General features: G+C 41.1%; 1 protein-coding gene across 4 annotated transcripts in view; it reads right to left on the reverse strand.

The window, feature by feature from the left end:
• UGGT2 (UDP-glucose glycoprotein glucosyltransferase 2) overlaps nt 1-26,237 on the reverse strand; it is an 82,647-nt gene that overhangs the window by 26,079 nt on the left and 30,331 nt on the right. For all 4 annotated transcript variants that reach the window (XR_013837847.1, XM_079972426.1, XM_079972427.1 and 1 more), the window contains 10 exons: nt 24,610-24,701; nt 24,244-24,394; nt 19,741-19,860; nt 15,733-15,818; nt 12,254-12,389; nt 10,521-10,652; nt 9,345-9,506; nt 6,373-6,496; nt 6,185-6,283; nt 2,693-2,787 (listed from right to left, as the gene is read on the reverse strand). Coding sequence is in view for 3 of the 4 variants with exons in the window: in XM_079972426.1 (XP_079828552.1) it covers nt 2,693-2,787; nt 6,185-6,283; nt 6,373-6,496; nt 9,345-9,506; nt 10,521-10,652; nt 12,254-12,389; nt 15,733-15,818; nt 19,741-19,860; nt 24,244-24,394; nt 24,610-24,701 (1,197 nt within the window). In the remaining variant the exon portion in view is untranslated. The remainder of the gene's footprint in view (nt 1-2,692; nt 2,788-6,184; nt 6,284-6,372; nt 6,497-9,344; nt 9,507-10,520; nt 10,653-12,253; nt 12,390-15,732; nt 15,819-19,740; nt 19,861-24,243; nt 24,395-24,609; nt 24,702-26,237) is intronic.

Genomic DNA, 26,237 nt, shown 5'->3' on the forward strand with positions numbered 1-26,237 from the left:
TTCATCCTTCAGTACCCTTGCCTCTCCTTTCCTTGTTATCAACTCTCATGTTTTCAAAGCAGGTAAGGCTGATGGGGAGATGCTTTGAAAAAATGAGAGCAATTGGCTGTCGCTCCCAATATATGCCGAATAAGCTCCCTTTTACACTTTGTTGTGTTTGTCACTGCAAACAATGGTGTACACGCAATAAACAGGCTTGCTGATGAAGTGTGAATTGGCTCTTCTTTTCTGAGAATGGCATTATAAGCCTATGGAATCAAACCAAGGCTCCATGTAGTCTAGCAATCTAATCTCAACCAACAACAAGTTTCTAGGATGTTTACAAGCAGGGCATAAATGTTATAGTCCCGCCTCCCTCTCAGTTTGCATTTCTTGGTATAGAAAGTATTGTAGAGATCTTTCCTATTTTAATTAATTCAAGAGGGTTATGGAAGTTTCTGTGTGTGAGAGAAACTGGTGCAAGCTGAAAGTTTCTACCTGACACCTACGTTTCTATTCTGCCTAGAAACAAGCAGAAGGTTCATGATGTTTGGGTTATTCCTTCAGAGAAGTTGAGTACAGCGGGCTTAAATTGGTTCCGTTTTCTCTTTCTGTCAAGGTCATACTGACTATATAAAAGCAGGGCCAGAAGGAACCCGAGTTTCACTTTCTATCTCTCTTTCCTTCTGGTGTAGTGTTCTGTATATAGTATGCTTAGTGTTAAGGTTTTAGTCTTATTGTAAGTTATTGTAAGTTTAAGTTAACTCTGCTGCAACTGGATTTCTTAAGTACAGTGTGAATCCTGAATGTGTTGGATTTGTGACCATTACGCTTATCTGCCTTAAGTAGCAGTAAAACTCTGCTGGGTGAAATATTAATTGCCTCTGGTCTATTTCTTTGGGAATCCTGCAACATGTTTTCACTCTGCTAACTATATGTCGGAGTTCTGCTCTGCATCAATAATGATTAGAATTTATGTTACTCCCTGCACTCAAGTATCCAAAACGCTGAACCTTATGGATAGTTCATGCATGTAAAGCAGAATTCAGAACTGTTACAGTAGGAGCAGCCAAGATACAGTGTTGGGTCCAAAGTTAGTTACCATATTTTTTGCTCTATAAGACTCACTTTTTCCCTCCTAAAAAGTAAGGGGAAATGTGTGTGCATCTTATGGAGCGAATGCAGGCTGCGCAGCTATCCCAGAAGCCAGAACAGCAAGAGGGATTGCTGCTTTCACTGTGCAGTGATCCCTCTTGCTGTTCTGGCTTCTGAGATTCAGAATATTTTTTTTCTTGTTTTCCTCCTCCAAAAACTAGGTGTGTCTTGTGGTCTGGTGCGTCTTATAGAACAAAAAATACGGTATATATTAGTCCAGTTGAAATCAATGGGACTTATGGGTCACAATTAACTAGTCCCATTGAATTTAATCATAGAATCATAGAGTTGGAAGAGACCACAAGGGCCATCAAGTCCAACCCCCTGCCAAGCAGGAAACACCATCAGAGCACTCCTGACATATGGTTGTCAAGCCTCTGCTTAAAGACCTCCAAAGAAGGAGACTCCACCACACTCCTTGGCAGCAAATTCCACTGTCGAACAGCTCTTACTGTCAGGAAGTTCTTCCTAATGTTTAGGTGGAATCTTCTTTCTTGTAGTTTGGAACCATTGCTCTGTGTCCGCTTCTCTGGAGCAGCAGAAAACAACCTTTCTGCCTCCTCTATGTGACATCCTTTTATATATTTGAACATGGCTATCATATCATCCCTTAACCTCCTCTTCTCCAGGCTAAACATGCCCAGCTCCCTTAGCCGTTCCTCATAAGGCATCGTTTCCAGGCCTTTGACCATTTTGGTTGCCCTCCTCTGGACACGTTCCAGTTTGTCAGTGTCCTTCTTGAACTGTGGTGCCCAGAACTGGACACAGTACTCCAGGTGAGGTCTGACCAGAGCAGAATACACTGACCTGAATTCTTATATAGCATATAAAAGGTGGTATACTTTGAACCATCAAGCCAACAAAGACAAATGTGTCTAAAGCACACTACCTTAGTTTGGATCCAACTCAAAAGATGCCAGCTTATCTTTTAGAGCAGGAGGCTGCAATGGCTGTTTTCCTGAACATTATGAAAGTCCAGGAAAAATATCAGTTTGGCACAGTAAAACCAGATTTATAGGACAGTTATTTACTCTGGAAGTGTCAGATACTTTAAAATTTTATTTATTTAGGCAACCATTTGGTTCATCCCAAATGCAGAAATGGGCATGCACTGCTCAGTATGGACATTGGATCATTCCCATAATCATTTCCTTCCTTCCTTATTAGATACACTCTCGCTAAATGAAGGGTTTGGGTGCCGTCATAGTAAACTGCATGTGTATAATGAGCTTGTACCATTACATATAATACAGAGATGTCAAAAGAAGTCAGCATCTTTCATCTGGCCTATTTCTTCCAACTCTCTTTGGCTTTTTCAGTCCAATTCCTTGGCAGCTTTGAGAATTGTTCAGTAGCTAAGCTTGCCTATTTCCTTAAAACTTTTTATTTTATTTTATGGAAAGGCGATAAGATATTAGGTTAGTGAGACCATTCCATAGTGATCAAATACTGTTGCCGTTATTTGTGTTTCCATCGCTATCCTCCTTCAGAGCCTTACTGAGAGAGATTACCTGGCTGGACTCATACTATGCGGAGACAGGAATTTTACGGCACTGACCAGGTATTTCAGGGCATTTGAAAGCAGTTGCCTCCCATCTGGGTTATCAAAATCAGCAACGATCCATATGGTGCCTGGGTATACTACATCTTCATCTAAAAAAAGAAAAGGGAGGGAAAGAACCCAGATCGAACATTTTCACTTTTCAACATTAAAAAAAATAAAAAGGGAAGTGCATGAAGAAGAGTGCACTGACAGAACAGAAGTATGGATTGCTGTATACAGTGGTACCTTGGGTTAAGAACTTAATTCGTTCCATAGGTCCGTTCTTAACCTGAAACTGTTCTTTACCTGTGGTACGACTTTAGCTAATGGGGCCTCCCACTGTTGCCGTGCGATTTCTGTTCTCATCCTGAAGCAAAGTTCTTAACCTGAGGTACTATTTCTGGGTTAGCGGAGTCTGTAACCTGAAGTGTCCGTAACCTGAAGCGTCTGTAGCCCGAGGTACCACTGTACAGAGCTATTTTAAAATATGCTAGTAAGTATTTGGGGCAGCACCACTCACCCCATGTTCTTACAATAATGTGACATATGACTGAAGCAGCAAGGAGAGGGCAGGACGCTGCCCCTACTGGACCCACCCCTTGCCTGAATGTCTGAATCAGATAGCCTAGTCTACAAGCGTAGACCCCTCGCATGATTCAACAATTCTAAATCATCTTCAGAGCTTGTGCACGCACCGAACTTCAGCCCCAAAGTGCAGTTGGCAGGGGGTGGGTCTGCACCAGAACAGCCATTGAGCAAGGCCCCACTCTCCCCATTGCACGACAGGAGGGAAAAACGACTGCAGAAGGCTTATGTACTTAAGTCTTATTCCTGGCACAAAGACTCTCCTCCCTGGAAGAGAGGGGAGTGGTTGTGGACGGGAGCCCGAGCACCGCCCCTAGCAGGGGGCGTTAGCCCCCTGCCTCCACCTCACCTGGCTGGCGCCCACGCCCCTCTGTAGGCATCCAACCAGGTGCCCCAGAGGGGGCGTGTTCGGCAGCCTTTTGCTGCAGCGCCAGCCTCTCCCCGGCCTCATTCTTCGCCGTCGTCTCGTCGCGAGTCAACCACCCTCCACTCCCTTTGAGTTAGGGTTAGGTCATTGGCCTTGCTATGGACCTTAGGTTGGTCGCCCCGGTTGCCCAGGGGGCCTGGTAGGAGTTTTTCCATTTGGCATTAGGCTTTTTGGTTTTTTCGCCTACCTCGTAGCAATCGTCACAACTTTTGTGGTATTGGTGGGTAGGTTAGGCGTTGGAATAATGTGTTGTGGTGCGTCGAAGTGCTAGGTGTGGCCATCGCCTATGCCTTCAATTTTTGGGTATTCCGTTAAAGGAATCTGGCGGTCGTGTATTCTGTCCGATGCCTGCTTGGCGGGAGGCCATGGCACGACCCTCGGTGACATCAGGGGAGAGCCTATAGTTGGATTAGCATCAACAGGCTCCACCTACTGATGAATAAACCCACTTGTTTTAGAGATCCAATGCCTAAGCCAATACATTTTCACTGCTATAATCAATAAAGTTGTGGCCTTTCCTTGCCCATTAACCTTATATCACGTGTCCTTGTGTATTCATTTCACATTGCGGGGGTCGGGTCCTCGAACCACAAATATAATGCCGAACTACGATTAGCTCTACAAAGGGAGGAATGCCATGCAAGAGGAGGAGGAAGTATTGTGCAGCCGACATCTCCTTACTAAGTGCACAGCACGCCAACTGAAGTAGCCATTGTCACTGACTGGGAATGTTGTATTTCGACTAAGCCAATTTAAGAACCAGTTGTTGAATCCGTGTTCACAATCAATTGCACACATTGGGACAGAATGTGGCTGATATGACATTAACAGATGCCCCATGTGTGGGATAACCAGTCGCATATAACTAACATGCTTAAGTCTAATCAATGCATGAAGAGGTTAATACCATAGAGTAAGCAGTCCTGCCAGGCTTAGCTAGGTCCACTTCCCTTCACCTTTGTAGAAACTAGGTAATCAAGCCTTTGTTCTTCCCAGTCTACTTGAGAAGCTCAGCACTTGAAGAGGTTTGAGGTGGTTGCTCCAGCCCAAGCACATGGCTCTCACAAGCCACTCTTGAGTTCTTATACTAATAATTTAGGAACTTTCACCATTTTGTAACTAAGCTAAGTTTTACTGCCTGTAAAACTTTTCTGAAGCATGTGAATCTTTTCTTTTTTAATGAAATTTTCTGTTTTACAATTTCAGATAAACACTTTACATACTTAAGATATCAATGACTCCCTTCTTCTCTTTCCATGGTTCATTTTACACATCTTATATCCCTGCATATTTCACAAAAACTATACCAATTGGCTTTCCATTATTACATCCAACAAAACTTATTTACACTGTTAAATTTATCTTAATGCTGCCAGCGTTTTCAGCTGTACACAATTATTTTCCATTTATTCAATAAATGTGAAGCACATGAATCTGACCTTTGGAGAGTTGTAAGTAAACCATTTTTAAAACTTACCAAACATGTGGCCTTTTCTTATGCTAGGGGAAAGAGGAAAACTTTGGAAAGAAACTTTTTAGGGAACATTTTGGAACTCACTTGGAGGCGCATATTTTAAAGGTCTAACAGGCTATATTTCCACGCTTTACTTTGCTGCGTATTTTGTGGTTTTAAATCTCTGCTGGGGTTCTCTTACCTAAGAGTACTTGTCCCAAATTTGGATCTTGTTATATTTAAGTTACATTTAAGGATCTTGTTATATTTGAATTATATTGAATCAAATTACCGTATTTTTTACTCTATAAGATGCACCAGACCATAAGACGCACCTAGTTTTTGGAGGAGGAAAGCAAGAAAAAAAACTTTCTGAATTTCTGAAGCCAGAACAACAAGAGGGATTGCTGCACAGCGAACCATCTTGCTGTTCTGGCTTCTGGGATAGCTGCGCAGCCTGCATTCGTTCCATAAGACGCACACACATTTCCCCTTACTTTTTAGGAGGGAAAAAGTGAGTCTTATAGAGCAAAAAATACGGTGTACAGTGGTGCCTCGCAAGACGAAATTAATCCGTTCCGTTAGGCTCTTCGTATAGCGGTTTTTTCGTCTTGCGAAGCAAGCCCATTGACAGCTTAGCGGATTAGCGCTATTAGCGGTTTAGCGGCTTTTAGCGATCAGCTGTTAAGCGGCTAATCAGTGGAACAGCTGATAAGCGGCTTAGCGGCTTAGGAAAAGGGGGAAAAAGGGGGGGGAACCCGCAGGAACTCGCAAGACATTTCGTCTTGCGAAGCAAGCCCATAGGGAAATTCGTTTTGCGAAGTGCCTCCAAAATGGAAAACCCTTTCATCTAGCGGGTTTTCCGTCTTGCGAGGCGTTCGTCTTGCGGGGCACCACTGTATTGAATGTATATTTGAGGGTTTTTTATGTAGCTTAAAGCAACAATACAATGTTATAACTAATCTTGGTAAACCATTCAGCTTGCATCAGACATTGCTCTATGAATGTTTCATAACAACAGTTGAACAAAAACAAAATGTACCTTTCCTTGTAACATACTTCATGTTTTCTGAAATAACAAAAGTCTTATCTTGAGAGTCCAAGAAGGAAAAAGTTGAGAAATCGTTTGTATCTATAGGCACTGCAAAAATTAAAAAATGGCTTGTTAATATCAAATATGAAATCAAACTTAGGGCTGACAGAAAGAAAAGAAGCAGTACTTGGGTTTACCTGATGGGGACGCAAAGTTCAAATATCTTCTTCGAGGATCAAGAATCTTGTCATGTATATGTGAAACTACATTCTGTTGCTCCATGATGAAGTCTACTGCGTTTGTATGGTCATTCAGCACGCCCTGAAAGCAAAACAACAGCAGTTCAGTTTCCGCACCACTCAATAACTTTAGATCGTTCTATTGGTACCTATTTGAAAAGTACCAGTGCCTGTAAAAGGTCATTGGGGCGGGTAACAGCTCGAACTTGTGGTCAAAGGCAGGAAGAGAACTTGCCAGAAGTAGGCAGCTCCCATAATCCAGTTTGCATATTCACCAATTTTACTGGAATTTTATGCCAACACTAAAAAGGAGAGGGGAAATGCATACTATCTTGATAAAAAAAATGAGCTAAATAAAAGAGCTACCAGTGCATGAAAAATGTAGGACACCTAGCCAGCATGGTGTAGTGGTTAAGAACGGTAGACTCGTAATCTGGTGAACCGGGTTCGCTTCCCTGCTCCTCCACATGCAGCTCCTGGGTGACCTTGGGCCAGTCACACTTCTCTGAAGCCTCTCAGCCCCACTCACCTCACAGAGTGTTTGTTGTGGGGGAGGAAGGAAAAGGAGAATGTTAACCGCTTTGAGGCTCCTTAAGGGGAGTGAAAGGCGGGATATCAAATCCAAAGCCGCCTTCTTCTTCCTAAGGGGGCAGGGAGTGAATTTCAAAACTGAGAAGTCCTGATGACCTTCTACAGGATGCTGTGTAAGGTGAAATCCTCCCCTCAGTGGCGTTTTTCAGTTGAGCATCCCCATCTTTGTCAGGGAGAAATTTGGAGACTAGAGCCTGGAGTGTCAGCTGCTGGGAGCTTCCAAGAGTCCATAAATTCAGGCTCTAGACTATAATACTCGTTAGCCCAAGATATCTTTTTTTATAATGAAGGTGAATCCTGTTATTTTTAAAAAATGGAACAGAGGCTAGAATGGCTTTGGGTTCAATCAGCACTCCTCCCTTAAGTGGCATTGGGTTGGCTCTGCAGAAGGGCTATTGAGGAAGAGCTGCCAGAGTTGTGAATAGCAGTGGCATATAGAGGGAGTTATAAAAGAGGTGATGTGAAACTTGAGACCCCTCAATCTTTAACTTGAGACCCGTCAACCCAGTCTCCATCATCATATTCTGGACTAACAATTGAGTCATGTGGGTCAACCCCTGGTGTTGGTAATAAGGTTGTCTGAAATCAGTACAAAATGATCAGAAGATGGTGGAGCAATTTCTTCTCTCTCCAGGGAAGAATGCCATCTATGAAGAAGAGTGTTAGAACACACCTGCTTATATACCGTATTTTTCGCTCTATAACACGCACCAGACCATAACACGCACGTAGTTTTTAGAGGAGGAAAACAAAAAAATATATATTCTAAACGAAATAGTGGATATATGATTTTTGTGGTTCATGCTGTAGCCACAGACATGTGATCTGACAGTGAGTTTGGAGTAGCCCAATGCAAAAATCCTGAGGATCCATGTGGATCCAGGCTTTGTAACCACGGAGGAGGGAAGGAAGGGGAACCATGGATCCTCTGCTCATGACTGCAGCAGATCCCCCCCCCCTCGCCACCCGCAGGCATTCGCTCCATAACACACACAGACATTTCCCCTTACTTTCTAGGAGGAAAAAAGTGAGTGTTATGGTGCAAAAAATATGGTAATTTTGTGAAGGGCTTTATGTTTGGAAGTTAATAGCAAAACAGCCTTAGGTTGACCATTACGTTCAGAAGGAGACGGAGGGTGGGAGGGAGTCGAAGTTTGTCCCCATGTTCAGAGGAAACTTCCTCCAGAAATGCCTCTTTGGTTAAATTGTCTCCGAACATCAACATTAAGCTTAAAAGCATGTGGGATGGGTTGGCCGCTGGGCTGCAAAGAGTTAGGGCAAGGGAGAGTTAAAAATAATAATTTTTTGACCAGGGGGAATTGGTGACTCCTTAAAAACTCCTCATTGTCTGGAGGCTGAGGCAGAATAAAGCATTTCTAAGAGCTCACACTGTTCTGTGTAGCCACTCCAGGAATCTTCTCTGCCTTTCAGATGAAGCAGGAAACAAGCAGTTAAACAAGCTTCAAGCAGATGCTCCTAAGAAAGCATGGATCCTAATGATTCATTCCCCCATATATTGGGATCACCTGGCTTCCTGCTCTGAAGGTTTAATGGCTTGCACAGGAATGCTAATGGCCTGCTCCGCTGGCTCCAGGTGCTTGCCCTTTTTCAAGTGCCTTGCAAGCTACAATGCAGCTGTCAGAGGCAGAAATTGTGGGCTCATTTGCTATCATTCTCCCTTTCCAGAGATGCAACAAGCAGGTGTTGGGGTGCCAGTATAACACACACCTCCAGCCAGGCGCCGTGGATCCAGAGCGGGTTGTGAGGAGCTTTGCAAAGGGCAAAAAAATACATTGTACTCCACTTCCGCCTTCCGCTAAAACAACCACAGGGAGAAGAGGAATGAAGGGAAGGCAAGAAAAAGCCAAGCAGATAAGCCAAATGGGGCTTTTACTGTTGTTATTATTATGATTAGAATGGGCAAAAGACAGAGGTTACCGTGAAGAAAAAGGCGAGGAAGGAAAAAGTGAAGTCAGGAAGGTGGTTAGAACATCACACTCACACAAATTATTCAATCATTTGAAGAAAAGGATAGTGGAGGGAAATGTCTTCTTATCCAGTCCACATTTTTGTAGCAACATTTGTCTTTATACTGTGGTTCCAAGCATCTCAAGGATTAACAAGGGCTTAGTTAAATTCTAAAGCATGGATAATAATTATATATTAGCTTTCAAAATCATGGCTGCAAATTAAAATAATGATGCCATTTAAGTTTTCACAAGATTAATTCCAAACCGCCTCGTTATAAAAAATGTAGAACATAAGCACAACTTAAGCAATCGACTAGCCATTATTTCACTGAGCATTTGCTTTAAAATAAAATAAAATTTGAAACATACCAAGAACACTGCCCGCTGGAAGGACTCTGTGGCATCCATGATCTTCACCAGAGAGGTTTGTAGCTCTGCAAGATTCATCTCTTTTCTGTTAAAGGGCACGCCATTAAAGAGAGCTTGAGGCAATGGACCCAGGCCAGTCTTCTTATAAAACATCGCTCCTGCCTAGATGGAGCAAAGATGTCCCAATTATATACAGCTGACTGTGGAAAAGTAGTGATTAGATATCAAGGGAAAATGAACACAAACATCTATGCATCGCTTGCTGGGACAGGTGAGGAGCAAAGTGATTTATTATTCCTTTACAACTTTTCAAACAGTTATTTTAAAGGCAGGGGGACTGGCAATCACCGGCTGAGAACATGATTTCCTGAAACAATGCATTAACAGTATTTGGGTTGAATTCAGGTTAAGTTAGTCGAACACAGCACCCACTGGAATCAATGGGACAAGTCAAAACTAACACGAAGACAAATGAGAACTAGGTTTAACTAACTTCTTCGCTATCCAACCCTCCGCATTTCATTTAGACCTGCAGATCAGTTGACAACATTAAAATACTTCATTTATTTATTCTTTCAAATCAATGCATTGATGAAAATATGGAAAGCTGGTTGAACATGCACTGTCATAGGTGAAAAAAGACCTCATGACAGGCAAGTCAAACAAGGTAACGCCACTGTTTTGAATGATAGCTGCCTATCTGCCTTTCCTGCTTACTTACAAAGCCAAGCATCAAGTTGAATTTACAGAAGTGGATTTAGGATGACTAACACTGCAATCCTATGCACGGCGGCTCAAAAGCAAGGCCCACTGAGCTCAATGGGGCACGCCTCCCAGGGGACTGAGAACAGAACTGCTGCCTGTAAGATGTATTAGGATAGTGTTGTTTTCTGTTTCCCTGTTGACCCTCAAACAACAGAGCCTATAAGACTAATTTTAGAAGATACACCCACACCTCTGATCCTGGCCATTTCCTGCATTACAGCATCAATGTCGCTTTGCCGATATTCCAGACTCTGTGGCATAGGTATTGTGGGAAATGAAATATTGTACCTCCTCAAACATCTGATATTCCAAAACCTCAGTATTCAATGCCCGTGAATTTGTGCCATCCACCCAATACTTTAAAAAATGGGGTTTTTTGTACATCCTCTTGCAACTCTGTACTGTTCCTACCTGTCTGTTCTCATCATAATCAGAATCGACACCCAAGATATCTTGCAAGTCAGCATGAGGAAACCCTGTGACAAGAAAACGCTTCACATGCCCCACAGAAAGTACACCTCCCTCTTCTACTTCATGGTACATCTAATTAAAAGAGAGAGAGGAACAGATAAAGAAATGTGATCACCCATTCTACTGATGTATTCATATTATATTAAATTTTTATTGCCAAGCTGCAAGTGGATTTTAAAGGCTCCTGCCGCCCAATCACAGGCCCATCTAGCTCATTTTATTACCAGGTTTTTCAGCAGTAACCAAGAGACGGCACACTTTAATGCCTCCGCCAATTAAACTTCAATGAACTTTCACTCTTAAACTCATCCATCATATGCATTTCTGGGCACTTAGGGGAAAAGAAGAAATTCAGGAGAGAGAATAAAACCACCCTTTATTTTCTGCACAATTACATGCATCCATCTTACATCCTTCCAGTACCCAGCCATGAAATGCATCAAGCAAGCAAAGCAAATATTTACATAATAAAGCTGTCTTGTTGCCTACTCTCTTCCAGAAGCCCAGAAATATGAGTAAACTGCTAAATATGCAGTCATGTTAGAAATATCACAGCTTAGCCGTCGGAGCTATTTAAGGGAAGACAAGTAGGGAGGCATAAAACCTCACAGCTATAAATTAGCCACTAATAAAGTTAGGTTAGAAATGGGGAGATTTCTATTACTGGCACATAATTCTAGGACAGCCTCCCTAGAACAGCTTTGGGAGCACTGGAATCCTGACGGCTTCATGAGAGTGTTAGATAAAATTAAAGAGCTACCTTTTCATGATTTTATTCTGCAAGCTTCAGCTTTAACCCGCGCTTAAGCACCTGGAATTTACCTTCCTCCTCCAGGGTTCCTGTTAAGCAGGAGTGCACCAACTCTCTCAAATCCATTTGTTTAGCGTTTCTGTCCTTAACAATCCCAAACTGCTGGGCAGAAGCCATTTACACCAGGGGGTCAGGAAGTCTTTCAGCCCGACAACCAGATTACTAGTGTGGAAAGCTCTTTGCAGGACAGGGTGTGTGGGTGTGTTGCATTTCAGCAGTGGGTGGTACCACACCCCAAAAGTGGGCAGGGCCAGACAAGGACACAAAAATAAACACAGCCCCTTACTGGCCTGGCAAAAGCACTCAAGGATGGATGCTAAATATGTTTCATAATAATGCCTAACACTGAATTCACTGTCTCCCCCTTTTTTTTTTTTACTATCATCTACCTGAATTCAGTTCCATGTTTTCCAGTTTAACCACAGTTGGGTTAAGAGTAAGGAAATTCTAATCTGCCTCCACACACACACACACCACGGGCTTGCCTAGCGATTCTTTAGGTCTCCTTTGCTTTCACCTGTGCTGCATTTCTCCGTTTGCATGAGTCATCTGAAGCTAGCTGAGACTTCCTGCTTATATGTCTCAATTGCATGCACTGAGTTGGGGGCGTGCGTCTCTATTCCGAGGCAGGGAGCTGAATTTTATGTTTTTGGCCCATTCAGGCTAAGATCTGTGCCAAAAGGCACATGGATCTGCACCCACCCCCGCCCCACCAGGAAAGCTTGGCAACTTCTTACGGAAAAGTATTTTTAAAAAATAAATGCATTTAAATAGTATGCCCCGTGGCTACTTTGTACGTGTAGAAAAATACAGGTAACCTTGAAAAAAAGGATTGTTTTAAAAATATTTTACAAGCACTAACTCTCGTCATGGCAGTAAAAGCCGCAGGGATATCCATTTCATCTGCAACGAAGTTAAAAGCTCTCCATAAAGCTACACCTGCATCCTTGTTTCCGTCAACGACTTCATCGGTATTTAGGACGAAAACAAACCCAATTCTGTTCAGAAAAGAAATGAAAATTCTGTAAGAGTTGCAGCATTTTATAAAACCACATTAAAAGCAGATTATAGACACGTTGAATGTGAATCCAAACAGCAAGAATAAACTGGCAACATTCAAAATATTAAAGTGAGTGGCAGTGGCCTACAGCAAATAAAAGCAATTTAATTGTTATGAAACCATCTACCATTAGTGACGTTGACTGTGCAGGCAGTGAAAGAGATAAACTGGAGGACTAGATAGCCTAAACCTGCTTAGAGAAAGGTTTTAATTTAGGGTTACCTCTCTGAAAGTGTGAGCTCAATCCAATTATGACATCTGACTGCAGACAGCTCTCATGTAGCCATAGGTTCATGGAGGATTTTGCCTGCTAGTTAGACTGCTGACCAGAAGATACTAAAATTCAAAAGGATCTTTTGGGTAAGAAACATAGTTCCCCACTACAGAAAATATTCTAAGCGATAGAGATAAATAGATACTCATACAGGCTAAAGAGAATTTTCCAGATTAATGGGACTTCACTCTAGAACAAGATAGTTCTGAAGCAGAGAAAAATTGTCCCAACAAATTGCCTTCACCACGTTATTTGTGAAGTAAACTTCCTAGCTTTCCCTATTCATCAAACACAGATACCGGAAGAACCGGACCCTCCTCCGAGGTCATCCTTTATCCCTGATTTTGCTGATGGTTCAGGTCCTAAAATGATCTTTACTTCTGCTGAAAAACCTTATCTCCTACCTTGACCTCTCAAAACAGATGTCCATGTCCTATTCAAAACCACACCATCAAAATCATGTCTGCACATTTTCTTTTTTAATATGATTTTTATTATATTTTCTGTTTTACAAATTCAGATAAACATTTTACATACTTAAGATATCAATGACTTCCCTTCTTCTCTTTCCATGGTTCATTTTGCATATCTTATATCCCTGCATATTTTACAGAAACTATACCAATCGCTTTTCCATTATTACATCCATCAAAACTTATTTACACTGTTGAATTTATCTTAATGATTGCCAGTGTTTTCAGCTGTACACAATTATTTTCCATATATTCAATAAATGTTTTCCAATCTTCTTTAAATGTATGTTCTTCTTGTTCTCTTATTCTATACTTTAAGTCTGCAAGTTGTGCATATTCTGTCAACTTAAGTTGCCAATCTTCTTTGGTTGAGACCTCCCTCCTTTTCCATTTTGCAGCTAACAAAACATGGGCTGCAGTTGTTGCATACATAAATAACCTTTTCTGAGGTTTAAAAAAAAATGTCTGCACACTTTCAGTCTTTAACTGACTTGGCACTCGTGTTCCTTATTCCCCCTGAACATCTATGATTTATCTCACTTGATGCCAACAGTTTTATATCAGCACAGTAATTCTCTAGTAGCCAAAATTCCTGCCCTTTTACCTAGACTCTCCAGTTCCTGGTATCCCTTCCCTCCTAACTTTAGCTAAGTCTTCTCTGCAAGTCTGTACTTGGTAGTTCCTAAGCATCTTTACTGTGAAATTCTGCTTGTCCCATCCGCCAGCAGCAATAAGCATTTTAAATCAGTATATCAAGCACAGCTTTCCAGTCCTAGGACCCTAAACTAGTTTTCTATGGTGATTCTATTGAGAACAAATCCAAAGTAATATCAACAATTCTCCACTGATAAAACAATGTACTGTCAGAGGAGATCAAGGTTCATCTAATCTAGCTTTCTGGTCACATGTGCTTCTGGAAGCTTCTGTCAAATCTATGGAGTTACAGGACATGCACTGATTGGAAGCAAAGTAGTATATCCGTCCTGAAACTCTTGCAGTTGCAAACAGTATTTCTTTATTTACCTAATACAGTTTATGCACTGGTTGATGTGGAAAACCTCAAAGGTGGAAGGCCCAGTGGGGGTCTAGCTTGCTTCATCTCTACAGCGTTAAACGCAACTACAACACCTATAACCCCATGTAATCCATTTGTAACTGCTGTCCTGGTTAAAGTATGGACAGCTTTAATGCTGTTTAATGCAGATTAAGGTTTCCATAACACCTTGCCAAAAAAAATCTACTATAAATGCTATCTGGACAGAATTAGAGAATTATATAGAATCCCTGGAACCCATCAAAGCTGTTTACATTCTTTTAAACCGCTTTTTAATTGGTTGTTTCTTTAAAAAAACAATGTTTAAAATTGTTTTTAACTGGTTTGCATAGCCAATGCCCTTTTAAAATGTGCTGGGGTGGGTGGGGATTAATTTGGTAGTTTCTGTTTTTATTTTGATTATATATTCTGTGTTTTATATTGTTATTGTATCCTGTGAATTGCCCTGAGACCTGCAGGTATAGGATGGTATATAAATTAAAATGAATGAATAAATAAATGATAAAACAATTAAGATAAATCCACAACCCCTCTTTAAAGCATACAAAGTTAAAATACTAAAATTGATCAAAATTATCTCAACTTTTAAAGCAACTGCTTAGGTTTGTCCAAACCAGAGCTTTCCAAACTTTTCATGTTGGTGACACACTTTTCAGACATGCATCATTTAGAGACACAGTAATTCAGCTTTACTGGCAAACCGGAGGTTAAACTAACCCCTTATAAAGGTAAAGGTAAAGGTACCCCTGCCCGTACAGGCCAGTCTTGACAGACTCTGGGGTTGTGCGCCCATCTCACTTAAGAGGCCGGGGGCCAGCGCTGTCCGGAGACACTTCCGGGTCACGTGGCCAGCGTGACATCGCTGCTCTGGCCAGAGCCAGAGCCAGAGCCAGAGCCGCACACGGAAACGCCGTTTACCTTCCCGCTGGTAAGCGGTCCCTATTTATCTACTTGCACCCGGAGGTGCTTTTGAACTGCTAGGTTGGCAGGCGCTGGGACCGAGCAGCGGGAGCGCACCCCGCCGCAGGGATTCGAACCGCCGACCTTTCGATCGGCAAGCCCTAGGCGCTTGAGGCTTTAACCCACAGCGCCACCTGCGTCCCAACCCCTTATAAGAGACACATATATAAATTGTAATAACGAAATGTATGGGGACACACCTACACACTGCAGCCGACACACTAACGTGTCGCGACACAGTTCGGAAATAATGTTTTTAACAGGTGCCAAAAAGAGTTCAGTGAAGGCCTGATCTCAAGAGGCAGGGAACTCCAAAGTGCAGGTGCTGCCATACTAAACAAAGGATTGAAAAGATTTTAACTGCCCTTACCCTATCATGAGCACAAATAATCATTAACACACAATTAAGAGAATGGCTGGAGAATGGCCCCATGGGTCACCACACATGACATTTACACAGACTGTACGCCAGTGTACACCATCACGTATAAGAAACATATCTGCCCATATTTCAACTTACCTAAGAGGCACCTTTTGAAAGTAGAATACTTCTACAAGTTTCATGAAGTGAGCTGCTTCTTCTTGCATAGGATCAATAAAGATGACCTGACGGGAGAAGAGAATCCTTAGGCCCAATATCATTCAGAAGACATCTTAAGGCAGCCCTGTTCAGGGAAGTTTTTAATCTGTGATATTTTAGTGTATTTTTGGTTTTTATGGAAGCCGCCCAGAGTGGCTGGGGAGACCCAGCCAGATGGGCGGGGTACAAATAATAAATTATTATTATTATTATTATTCCCTGTACTTTCTCTGCTCTTTTCCTTTGCAGACTTAAGAGGCCCAAAGGAACATACTGAGGTAGCATATCTGTTCTAGACTGTATGATTCCAGACCACAGGTTTGGGCTCACACAACTGAATTAACTCCCGCAAAAAAATATTGATGTCCAACAGACGACATTTAGCCCAGCAAAATCACCTGACGTACTTGTAGGCTATGTGAAGAATTTTCTTGTATAAGGGACATTCCCAAAATGTGTACAGTGGTACCTCCGGTTATGAACTAAATTTGTTCCGGAGGCCCGTACTTAACTCTAAACCATTCTTATCCTGAGGCGCACTTTCGCCAATGGGGCCTCCTGCTGCACATGCGCCGCTGACATGACACTTCCGCTTGCATCCCAGGGCAAAGTTCGCTACCAGGAGCAACTACTTCTGGGTTAGTGGAGCATGTTACCCGAAGCGTGCATAAGGAGGACAGTACGTAACCAAAGGTTCCACTGTACTGTCATCCGCACCGAGAAATTGTACAGCCCATACACAGATTTATCACTTCAGTGAGAGCTACTAGTTCAAAGATATCAGGAAAAAGTAAGCACATCCCTAGTAATAGCTAGGGGAAATGGAAAGATAAAAGTCCATTTATATACTTGAATGCAACTTTAGAATTTATGCATTTGTAGCAAAAGTCTGGGTAATAAACAGTAGCAGATTTGTCATTTTGAATTTTGTTCACAACCTCCCAAAATGTATATGCTTACTGCTTCCTGCAGCAAACCTTTGATGAATGCCACTTTTGCAGGGGGTGGTGAGAATATTTAAAATATGTATATCTACATTTTGTCTACAAATATTTTACACCCTGGAAAAGTTATTACTCTAGGTTGCTGTATTTTTTATTTTCATTTTGTTGTTGTTACTGAATATCTTAGATGGCAACTTTTCATCTTACGCATTACAAAGTCAAGAAGCTGAACCTAAATAAAGGAGCCAAGATTTTCAACTTTTGGAGGTGAATTCTTACAATGGCATATACTCATTTGGCCACAGACATCAACACACAACAATCTGGCTAGCAAAGTGACTGCACTGGTTGTCTCAGCAACAACCTTTTCAAATATGTGCAGGCAGTTATCAATCAGCTTGGCCAAGGATGAACTTATCATGCTAAAAAAAAATAAGTTGTGTCATGTTAGCTGTATCAGGATTTAATGCAGTATTCCAGACAGACAACAGTAGGCTCTCTCACAGTAAAGTGTACTTAAATTAAAAGCCTAATCACAAGGAAGAACAGAAGGATAAATTGAGTTTTAGTGTCTAAAAGCCAATCAGCCATAGAGGTGGACATTTTAATTTCACTTTCTTCTGTGGCACACTAACAGAAAGGATATGGAGCATGGCTGTTGTAGCTCAAGCAAGAGTTGCTCTCAGTGTGTGTCTCTCCACACAACTACTTTATTTAAGTTAGCAGCAGTTAGGCAATGATGTAGATTGTTTCTCCCAGAAGATGGCATCTAGACTTGAATCATGTAAAAGGTAAAGGTAAAGGGACCCCTGACCATTAGGTCCAGTTGTGACCGACTCTGGAGTTGCAGCGCTCATCTCGCTATATTGGCCGAGGGAGCTGGCGTACAGCTTCCGGGTCATGTGGCCAGAATGACTAAGCCGCTTATGGCGAACCAGAGCAGCGCACGGAAACGCCGTTTACCTTCCTGCAGGAGCAGTACCTATTTATCTACTTGCACTCTGACATGCTTTTGAACTGCTAGGTTGGCAGGAGCAGGGACAGAGCAACGGGAGCTCACCCCGTCGCGGGGATTTGAACAGCCGACCTTCTGATTGGCAAGTCCTAGGCTCTGTGGTTTAACCCATTAGGTATTTTGATGGCTTTTGCTGATCCCAGAAATTCATATTCACATTTCGCTTCTAAAAGTGCAATGGCAGCTTTCACAGTCAAAAGAAGCCTAGCTTTTACCATACTTTCTGAACATGTTGCTGGGATAAGCTTAGAATTTTTGGAAATCAACTCTAATGGTTATGGTTTCCGCAGGTAGAAAATAAGAATAATCAGCTAAAGAGGTTCTGAAATGCTGAACACACTGCCAAAATCTCAGATAAAATGTGCTTGTATAAATTCAGTTATATATCAGAACACTTCAGGATACTCAGAACCAAAGGGGGCTGATTCCGAAGTTCCTGTTGTGGCACAAGAGATGCCTCTTCCATGTAGCCAAATCCCAGACCACACTGGTATACTCTTTAATCAGGAATTCCTTGAGCTGTACAAAAGATGCTGTAATAACCAGAGGGCTGCATGCTGTAATGGCATGGGACAGATCAGCCCACAAATATGAAACTGATGAGGTATGTGCATTTTACAGTTCAGTGGTTCCAATTTTCTGGCTGCTTATCTTGGTATGAATGAATAAAACACATACAGACTGCAACTTCAGTTTAGGGCAGCTTATACAAAGCAGTTGGCGCTGTGGGTTAAAGCCTCAGCGCCTAGGACTTGCCGATCGAAAGGTCGGCGGTTCGAATCCCTGCGGCGGGGTGCGCTCCCGCTGCTCGGTCCCAGCGCCTGCCAACCTAGCAGTTCGAAAGCACCTCCGGGTGCAAGTAGATAAATAGGGACCGCTTACCAGCGGGAAGGTAAACGGCGTTTCGGTGTGCGGCTCTGGCTCGCCAGAGCAGCGATGTCACGCTGGCCACGTGACCCGGAAGTGTCTCCGGACAGCGCTGGCCCCTGGCCTCTTAAGTGAGATGGGCGCACAACCCCAGAGTCTGTCAAGACTGGCCCCTACGGGCAGGGGTACCTTTACCTTTACCTTTTATACAAAGCACTTATCTCATATCCCAAACCCCAGAAGAGGCCAAACTTCTGACACAGTGGAGGAGAAACCAGGTGGATCAACACGACCAGCAAAGCACAAACTGAGTTTGTCAAGTCAGGAGCCCCTTGGGTCAGAGACTCCTGAATGAAGACTCCAATAAACAATATTTCCTTAAATAGATTCTCCTGCTGCCCACTTTCAGACTAGTGCCGGATCATAAGGTCGGCCAATACACAAGCTGGCAGCTAACCAAGAGGCAACTGAGTGCTAGGTTCCCAAGCCAGAAGATTTTCCCTTTAGGGTTCTCCACTTTTGAGAAAGGAGGTGGCGCCCAGGAGGTGCAGTCTGGTGAATGAGGTAAAAGCTGTGATTCTGATAACAGAAAAAAGTATATACCGCATTTTTCCATGTATAAGACGCCCCCATGTATAAGACGCCCCCTATTTCTGGGCAGTAGCCAATCCCATGTGCCCCCAATGTGTATAAGACACCTCCCCTCCAATTTTAAGTCTTCAATTTTTAGGAAAAAAACCTAGTCTTATACATGGAAAAATATGGTACTTTGAACTATCCAAGGTCCTCCATCCAGCCTGATCTTATCTGCCTGCAGCTCCAAGCTTTTGCTACTTGGGAATATGCTGCCAGGAGAGGAACATTTAAAGATGTCTTATCATATCCATTTTCTAGTCAGATGCAAACATCGCCTTTTCAGAGTCTTCACAGATACACCAACACAGCTAAACATATTTTGCACACAACCAAGTGAAACAATCTTAAATGACATACACAGACATGTAGATTGCTGCCCAGAGGGTGGTGAGGCTCAAGGGCTTTTCCATGACCTCCATGCAGAAGACCCTAATCTCAAAATAAACAAATATATAAATAAGTTTGGCCAGTACCCCCAATACATACCATGTTATATAGATTGCGCCGAATCTGCCGCATCATTCCTGCATATGCTGGTTTAAGAAGTTCCTGAAAACTTGTAGGCCACTTGTCATAGATGTGATCTGTTTCTAAGTCATTGATCCACTGAAACACAGAAGTGATTGCCAGAGTTACCATTAAAACCAAACATTATAACCAGTTACATGATGACAACATAATCACATGGCTGTAAGGCTGACGTCTTAAGCACATTAAGTGCTTCTTTGTTACCTCAGCTACGTGGGAATTACCTTTCCCTAAGTAACCAATCACATAGTTGGGAGAACATTTAAAAATGTAACCATGTAGGTAAGGACCAATTGCAAGAGTCCTCCTGACCATGAAATTCTGTGGGAAAGACTGAAGTTCCTGGCCTCTATTCTACGTATTTTATGTTTAGGGAAGCTTTTAATGTTTGATGGATTAGTGTATTTTAGTATTTTGAGCTGATGGACTATATGCAACTGGCCGAGATGTCTGGTAGAATCCGAGACCTGGGAGATGAGAGGATTGAGGAGGACTGGAGGAAATTTAAGATTTACCTACAAAAATATTGCAATTTGGTTGAATGTTAAGAAGGATGCTAGATCATAAATAATGGCCTACCACTGAATTAGATTTGATTTTGACGATAAGCGAGATTAAGTAAAATATAAATTTATTGGAGAACTGATAGATTGTATTTAAATGAGCGGAGATAAGATTGTAATTAAGTGGGTAATTTGCTTGGAAAAATTTTTATTTTCTGTAACGATGTAAGTGCGAGCGGGAGACGTGGGGGAGTCCAAAGATGTGATGAAACTATGTTATAATATAAGTAATGTTGTTTATTTATGTATTTTTATTCAAAAACTTTAATAAATATGTAATAAAAAAAAATATTTTAGTATTTTGTTGGAAGCTGCCTAGAGTCGCTGGGGAAGCCCAGCCAGATGGGCGGGGTATAAATAATCAATTATTATTATTATTATTATCATCATCATCATCATCATTATTACTACTACTACTACACACTTGCCTGAGAAGTTAAGTATCATTTACTACAATGGGACTTACTTCTGAAAAACAACTTCAGTGTGACTCTGTTAACACTCAGAAATAAATGTGTTCAGTTTAGGTATCAGATATTTCAACAAAAAGGGAAAGGGATAAAGAGGGGTCATAATTTCTTTGTAAGACAAAAGTAAAACAATAGAGTATATTATCTGATATGCCAAACAGTGTTACTGCTTAAAGTTTTCTCTTGTCTAACTTAATATGGTGCTAAAATGGATTTTCAAAGCTTAAAAAGCACTTTATAGACTTTCTCCCTTCAGGGAACACTTTCATTGACTTGTCTGCCAGAGAATACTTGATAAATTTCACTTGGAACTCTGCCTTGCACAATACATTGCAAAAGATTCTGATGGCTGTTCTAGAGTATGCATTCATTTCACAACAGACCTTTTCAGGGTTGTTGAACTGGAAGTATAGACTGGGTTCATACCATGGTATGTGCTAACCATGGTTAAGAACCCCCCCCCCCAACTCAGCTCCGCCCAAGACATGATGGATAACAACAACAACCAGGGAAAAGAAAGTCAGAACATCTTACAAGGACAGAAAGAAACACCACAGACAGAACAATTGCCACACACAGGAAGAACAAGGATATAGTTTGAGTTCCTTGCTTGTAGTTTTATAAATCATTTAATGTGCTAACATAAATAGAAGTTATTAATATTGCGGTTGTTGTATAAGGGATTATTATTATGACTGGAATGTAATGGAAATTATAGGATTTTGGAATGCAGAAATTAAGCAAATTATCAAGCCATCAATTCTAGAACACATGGGGCCACTTTATCTAAATTATATAATTTGGTATTTGACCAATTGGTATTAATAACTTATTATAAATTAGTATTGTTATGATGAGGCTATTATTGGATTATAATTGAAAACTAATAAAAATTATTATAAAAGGGGGGGAACCCACATTTAAGTTTTCAATCTTATAACAACCAGACCAAACATTTTTTTTACATGCTTGTCTGCTTTTGCTTCTTCTTTGCCCAGGATTCAACTTTATAATTTCATTAGGATCGCTCCTGTCTCTGCGGTGCAGCAACCTCCTGAAGTGGAGCAATGCTGTCACTGCCCAAATAGTTTAAGGTATGGGGTCAAACACCTAAACAGACCATCATTTTAAATGACAGCGCCGTCCGTTCCTAGCCAGCAAAGCCAATGCATAAGGATAATGGGAATTTGTTTTATTCATTTAAAATATCTTTAACCAGCCATTCATTGCAAAGTTGTAATCCAGCAATATCTGGAAGGCGCCACTTTGGTTATCCCAGTCTGGAATATATCTAAGCAGCTCTGTTGCAGGGTGAGACCAGCAGAGGTGAGCAAACTGCCTTTCAGAGAAGCTTGTCAACCATTACTGAAATCCACAGCCAGAGAATACCATACAAAGAACTGGCAGGGCTTTTTTTCATCCAGGACTCACCGGAACTTAGTTCTAGCACCTTTGAGTTGGGTGCCATTGCTGTTATAAGAGAACAAGGGAGGGATTCATGGTAAGTTCTGGCACCTCTTTTTCTAGAAAAATTGCACTGAGAATTGGTACCTACAGTCTGCGTTTAACTATTAGTAAGAAAATGTATACACTGGAAATCTCATGACAATCGTTTAGGAAACAGAGAGAGAGAGAGAGAGAGAGAGCGCTGACAAGAAAGTTAATACTGGTCTACTGTACTCTGAATAGATTTAATTGCATGCAAGTTTTTAACAAATTACACAGTTTAAGGAAACACACATTAAACATATAAAGGAGAAGATGGTTTCGTCCCCTTGGGAACTCAACGATATATAATGCAGTAAGCAAGGAATTAAAAATTTCTCAGCTACTACCTGTGTTCATATACTTGTTAATAAAGGGTAATTTAGCATCCTTTGAGGTTCTTCCTTTCAATTTCTTCCTCACTTACAAATAAATTTATCATTTGATACTGAAGACTGTTTATCCACTGATGTACACTTACAGTTAATAAATGCAGAATTTAATATGGCAACTACACATAGGAATAAGGTTTTGTTTTTTTGCAGTTGCACCTGAATCTTACCCAGTGGTTATCAAGTTCACCAGTAGAACTTTGTAAGAAACCTGAATCTTAGCTATTAATAAATCTCTTTCCTTCAAACAAATTCATAAAATATACAAAGCTAATTTTCTTACTTAGGGGTGTGTGTGTGTGCAATCTATATATGTATTTCAGTATAAGGTAGTATACTACTACTAATAATAATAATAATAATTGCTTGGTATAGGACTCATTTTTTATTGAATGTCATTTGCAATATTTGCCTAGAGCAGTGGATCCCAAACTTTATTTCCCATGGAGCATATGAAAATTTCTGATGATCTTTTAGCTGGGGCAATTAGAATAAGATCCACTATTTGACTATTGATTCAAAACCCTAAAATGTATTTTATATAATTGACATTTTATTTCTATTCTTTGTATATTGTATTGTTGTTTTATTGTTATGGCCGATGGCTGATGCAAATAAAGATTCATTCATTCTGATGATCTTGGTGGAGCAATTGGTGATTTTTCTGCCTCTTGCAGTATTTGTAATGCACTGCGCAAGATGCTGTATGATTTTAAACTGTATTTCATTGCTTCTTTTAATTCTTATATTGTATTTTATTGTATTACGATTTGCATTCCATTGAATTCAAATTGCAAAACAAGGAAATACAAGATATAAAAGAAGCAACAGAAACACAATTAAAAATCAAGATGAGTATGCAGAGATGCCAAGTACCACTTGAATGCAGATCACTGGTGGTCCATGGACTACAGTTTGGGGACCCCTGCCTTAAAACAAGAGTGGCCCTTCTGCAAATGGAAGTGCTCATTGTTGTTGTTGCTGCTGCTGCCTGTACTACCCTGTAAAAGTTCTATACAAGTTATGCTGCATAAAATGGGCGCACACCCATTTTACACACATCATAGAGAGACAGACAATAAACTCAGACATATTTCACTGCTTGCTGAGAGTGGTTTCGACAAGCAGCTCAAGGGAAGACTCAATGGCTTCATGCAAACGTAGCCAGAAAGCATAATGTAGCAGCACTTAAGAAAATGAATGCAGCCTATCCCGTATCTGTCATTTAAACTAAGCTAGAAAAAACAGTTAAAGTCTTAACTATACTTTGTTCACTTCATGAACCAGAATACCTGCTGGACTTTTTAGTGTTAAAGCCTTAAATGCAGTTTTCAAGAGAGGCGGCCATGTTATTTAGATGCAGCAAAAAACAACAAAGGGTGGAATTCAACTGAGATTTACTTAGGGCTAAAATAAATGAACATGAGAAAGCTAGGTTTATTCATTTCAATAGGTCCACTCTTGAATAAAACTTAGATGAGTATCATCCCAAGGGTCTCATGGGACTTTAAAAGTTGTTAGCTAGTTAAAGAAATTAATATGGTTACTTACTACTATTGAAGAGTGACGAATGTCTAATGCATAAGCGTCATCATCAGAATGGGCATCTAATCTCATGATTTTACTAAGAACATCTCCTTTAATTCCAAGGGAGTGAAGTCCACGCATTGCTTTCTCTTCTACCTTCAAAGTTTCTAAAAGACTATTTTTTTAAAAAAACACAAATATATGATTTACTTAGCAACTCTTTTGTTCTTCCTCTCAATTTAAATTAAACAAAACAATCAGATTGCTATACTTAATATTCTTTTTAGGACTGTCAATATAGAGCTAACCACAGCTTAGCTGGTCTATGGATCAAGTTACTGGGCCCTTTCGGTACAGTTAATATAGGAAGTTGCATAACTAATACTTTACCTAAATGGATCATGAAGATTCAAATCCATACGAAGACCATTTAGAAATAAACGTGCTTCACCAGGCTGAAGTTCAAGAGCTTCATTCAGATGCTAGAAAGATAGTAAAAAGAAGTCAAGCTTAGTATAATTTAGTCAAGACAGTTTAAAAACCCATCTTCAGAATATCCTCATCTTTCAAATCTGAAATCTATGTGAACAAGATGACATTAATTTTGGCTGGATAAAATTTAATCTTCTAATTATTCTTGTAGATAAGGGATTTCTCCTCTTCTACAGAGTAGGCTTGATGCTAACTATTCATGAACATCTTTCATCCTTTCTTACATATTCACTGCTCACAGAAAGGAAAAACCAAATAACCTGAAAGACAGGCTTTAACTTAGTTTGACAAGTTATATTTCAGGAAATTAGGCTCAGCATTTATTGCTGAACACACCAGTCTTTGAAGCAAACCAGTTCTTGCTCGCTATACAGGGGAAACTCGAAAAATTAGAATATCGTGGAAAAGTTCATTTATTTCAGTAATTCAACTTAAAAGGTGAAACTAATATATGAGATAGACTCATGACATGCAAAGCGAGATATGTCAAGCCTTTATTTGCTATAATTGTGATGATTATGGCATACAGCTGATGAAAACCCCAAATAACAATCTCAGAAAATTAGAATATTGTGAAAAGGTGCAGTAGCTATTCCAATCCATAACACCTGCAATGGGTTCCTGAGTCTTTAAATGGTCTCTCAGTCTGGTTCAGTAGGAAGCACAATCATGGGGAAGGCTGCTGACCTGACAGTTGTGCAGAAAGCCATCACTGAGACCCTCCATAAGGAGGGAAAGGCTCAAAAGGTAATTGCAGAAGAAGCTGGATGTTCCCCAAGTGCTATACGCCATAATAAGGTTGGCAGGAGCTGGGACAGAGCAACGGGAGCTCACCCCGTCACGGGGATTCAAACTGCCAACCTTCCGATCAGCAAACCCAAGAGGCTCAGTGGTTTAGACCATATCGCCACCCAGCATGACTGAACTGCTTCTGGAGCAACAGGACACCGTGACGGAAACCAGAGCGCACGGAAACGCTGTTTACCTTCCTGCTGCAGCGGTACTTATTTGTCTATTATAATATCGCCACCCAGCAGTGGATTCAATGTGCTGCCTGGCAGTGCCTACACCGGAGCTAGATGCCATTTCCCTATTTTCCCACAATAAAGAACATTTACATGGTGTACTATGAAGCAGTCTCAGCTAAAGCAACTTTTAAAGAGAATTAATAGGATAATAAGCACCATTTGATCATGAAAAAGATTATCTGCTACAGCAGGGGTAGGCATTGTGCGCTCCAGATGTTGTCGGATTTTAGCTCCTATCACCCCTGACCATTGCCCATGTTGGCTGGGACTGATAGGAGTTGGAGTCCAACATCTGGGGGGGTGCACCTCAGACTGGGGTGCAGCTCACAAATATACTGTACTGTTCTAACTTTAATTGACTTGGCTCTTAGACTGCATGGGCCTCAGCAATTGCCCTGAGCTGATCTAGTTAGTCCAAGTCTAGATGGGCTTGTTTGAGTGTTAATCTTGATGTCTGATTGTTTTTTCTCTTTTCCTTTTGAAATTTTATTGAATATT

Source organism: Podarcis cretensis, assembly GCF_951804945.1.
Source record: "Podarcis cretensis genome assembly, chromosome: 4".
NCBI classification, from domain to species: Eukaryota; Metazoa; Chordata; class Lepidosauria; order Squamata; family Lacertidae; genus Podarcis; species Podarcis cretensis.